Source organism: Silurus aristotelis (genome assembly GCF_946808225.1).
Source record: "Silurus aristotelis genome assembly, chromosome: 25".
Lineage (NCBI taxonomy): Eukaryota > Metazoa > Chordata > Actinopteri > Siluriformes > Siluridae > Silurus > Silurus aristotelis.
Genome location: NC_139598.1, coordinates 499,594 through 502,093, shown reverse-complemented (window position 1 = coordinate 502,093; position 2,500 = coordinate 499,594). Strand labels below are relative to the sequence as shown.

General features: G+C 49.1%; 1 protein-coding gene across 2 annotated transcripts in view; it reads right to left on the bottom strand.

The window, feature by feature from the left end:
• The window catches only part of skilb (SKI-like proto-oncogene b), an 11,594-nt gene that overhangs the window by 5,559 nt on the left and 3,535 nt on the right, over nucleotides 1–2,500 (bottom strand). For both annotated transcript variants that reach the window (XM_083529626.1, XM_083529625.1), the window contains exon 2: nucleotides 1,414–2,500. This exon is cut by the window's right edge and continues 185 nt beyond it. In XM_083529626.1, the coding sequence (XP_083385752.1) occupies nucleotides 1,414–2,500 (1,087 nt within the window). The remainder of the gene's footprint in view (nucleotides 1–1,413) is intronic.

The window sequence follows — 2,500 nt, the reverse complement described above, 5'->3', positions numbered from 1 at the left end:
CATTCCTACATATTTATCACATTCCCAATGAACAGATTTATAATAATCACAAACAAAAGGTAAGAAAATGAATCAATACCTTCTGACCAATCACAATCCAGCTGTATATTGGGTGAACGCTGATAACTAGTCTCACCTCCGTCAACAATTTTAAATTTATTATGATTTTATAAATATTTCCTGTGCTGTGTGTAATGAGACAGATCCCTACAGTCGCGACAGCTTTATCTTTCAGAAACAGACAAACAGAGCCGATAGCGTCTCTTATCTCTCACAACATTAATAACTCAGACTAAAATAAACTCGCTCTCTCATGCTTTCTACACCGCGGCCACCGGCCAAGTCCAAAGGTCAGCAGTCTGGTCTTTATCTTTCATTTCACTGAGATTTATCTCTGAGATTTTAGCGATTCTGTAAGAAAAATCACGTTCACCCGTCTCTCAGACGTCTCGTGTGTTGTGTGTTTTGTGTCTGTTATGTCTGTTAGGTGTGTTATGTCTTTTCAGAGTTAAGGCTGCTTTTCCCAGAACTCCAGTCGCAGTGTTGTTTAGTCTCCGGATAAGTGTTATATAATGAGTCTGGAATCGACTGCGAGCACTGGATGCTGATTGGTTGTGAAGGAGGCCGGGGCTGGGGGTCTGTGTTTCTATTGGCTGGAATTGAAGCTGAATGCAGGGGCCGTGATGGGGAAAGCAGCAGGCTGGAGACACATGTGACCATCCTCGTCTCTCTCTCTCTCTCTCTCTCTCTCTCTCTCTCTCTCTCTCACTCTTTGTATGGGTCTCCAGCTTTTTCCTCGTTTTTCCCTGTCTCTTTTTTCCACTGTCTCTCTCTTTTTCTCGCCCACTCCCCTCCCACTCGCTCTCTGTTTCTCTGCTCTGTTGCCGTGGTTCCTGCTGTTTGTGCAGACTCGGTGAGGAAAGCCAGGCGACCCTGAGTGAAACCGTCAGCGTCCTGCAGCTTCCTGCGGAGAGGGGAAACGCCTGCTCCGGCCCACAGCTCACCTAACACAACTGTTTACTTCAGTGTTAAAATATTTACAGCTCACCACAGGGACATGTTGTCCTCCAACATGTCTCCATCATGCATCTGTTCTAGTATATGATCATTACTCCTGACAGATTTATCCTGCGCCTTACACATCACATAAATACATCTGGGAAACATTCAGTCGGTTTTGGGGCCATGTGCAGTTTTACACATTATTCTCATAAATAAAATGTAAGTGTTTGTTGTAGTTACTGAATAATTAGCTGAACTGCTGCACATAAAGAGCAAAAGATGAATAAAGTGATCTAAACTCACATTTCTTTCTCCTCACCCCTGTTACTTTATAAATATGTATTATATATGTATATGCACTATAATAATATCCGAATGCTGAACAAAAAATCCTGAATCAACGAATCTTACCAGACGTGACGTCTTTGTGTCCAGACACATCCCAGTGAACTTCAGTTTCATGGCCTCCAGAAGCTGCTCCAGTTTCCCCTCCTCGGCCGTGCCCTGGTATCGCCGCCCCAGCTGGAGGTAACACGCCCATTTTGCGGAGTCGAAGCCCCAGTGACACGTCCGCTTTTCCGGCTGCCGGTGCGAGTGCATGACGAACCTTTCTGGACAGAAAATCCGTCGACACTGTGAGCACCGGATGCATGAAGCACCCGGAGTGGCATAGAGACGAGGAACGAACAGGCCTTGGCATTTCCCCAAGCACTGATGCTCCACCCAGAATCCTCCAGCTTCCTCTGCCTCTCGCGCCTCTTCCTCAGTGAGCCGATGGTCTTTACGAGGGCCGGTGGGAACGTTGTCGCCTGGGTGGAGCAGGGTGTTGCAGAGCCGCTGGGCGTCGGTGAGCGTGATGAGGCCGCAGGACGGAGCGCCGGCAGGAAGGACGCCCAGCACTTTGAGGACGTGCAACTGGGAAGCGTTGCAGCGTGAGCAGTAGACGTAGAGCTGATCGCACACAGAGTTGATCTGCTGCAGGGAGAAGTCTCGCAGCACTGTGTTGAGCACCTGAGGCAAACACAGGCGCAGCTCACCACCCACTGAGAAGCAGGAAATGGATTCGCCCTCCAGCGTACACAACACAAGCTCTGTGGAGCTGTCAGGAGGCACCAGTAAGGGCCCGACTGCCACGCTGGCCTGGCTGAGGGACGGAGCCAACTTCTCCTGGCTATACTGACCAGAAAAAGCAGCAGGGCCTCCTAAAGAACACTGGCTGCTCAGAGTAAACTGGGCCAGAGTGTGTCTCAGAGCCGGGCTCAGGTCCAGAACGCTGTCTCGTCCGTCCTGTCCTTTTGAAATGTGTTGATAGTTTAGAAACTCAGAGTCTTTCTCTATATGCTCAGTCTTTATAACAGGAGTCCTTGATGCTGGTGATGACGATGACGACTCAGGGGCCTTTTTGCATGACAAATTGAGTGCCGCCATCACGCGCTTCTTTATGGGCGCCGCTTCAATCTGCCTATCTCGCATCAGCCTCTTCACGGGTACTCTGAGC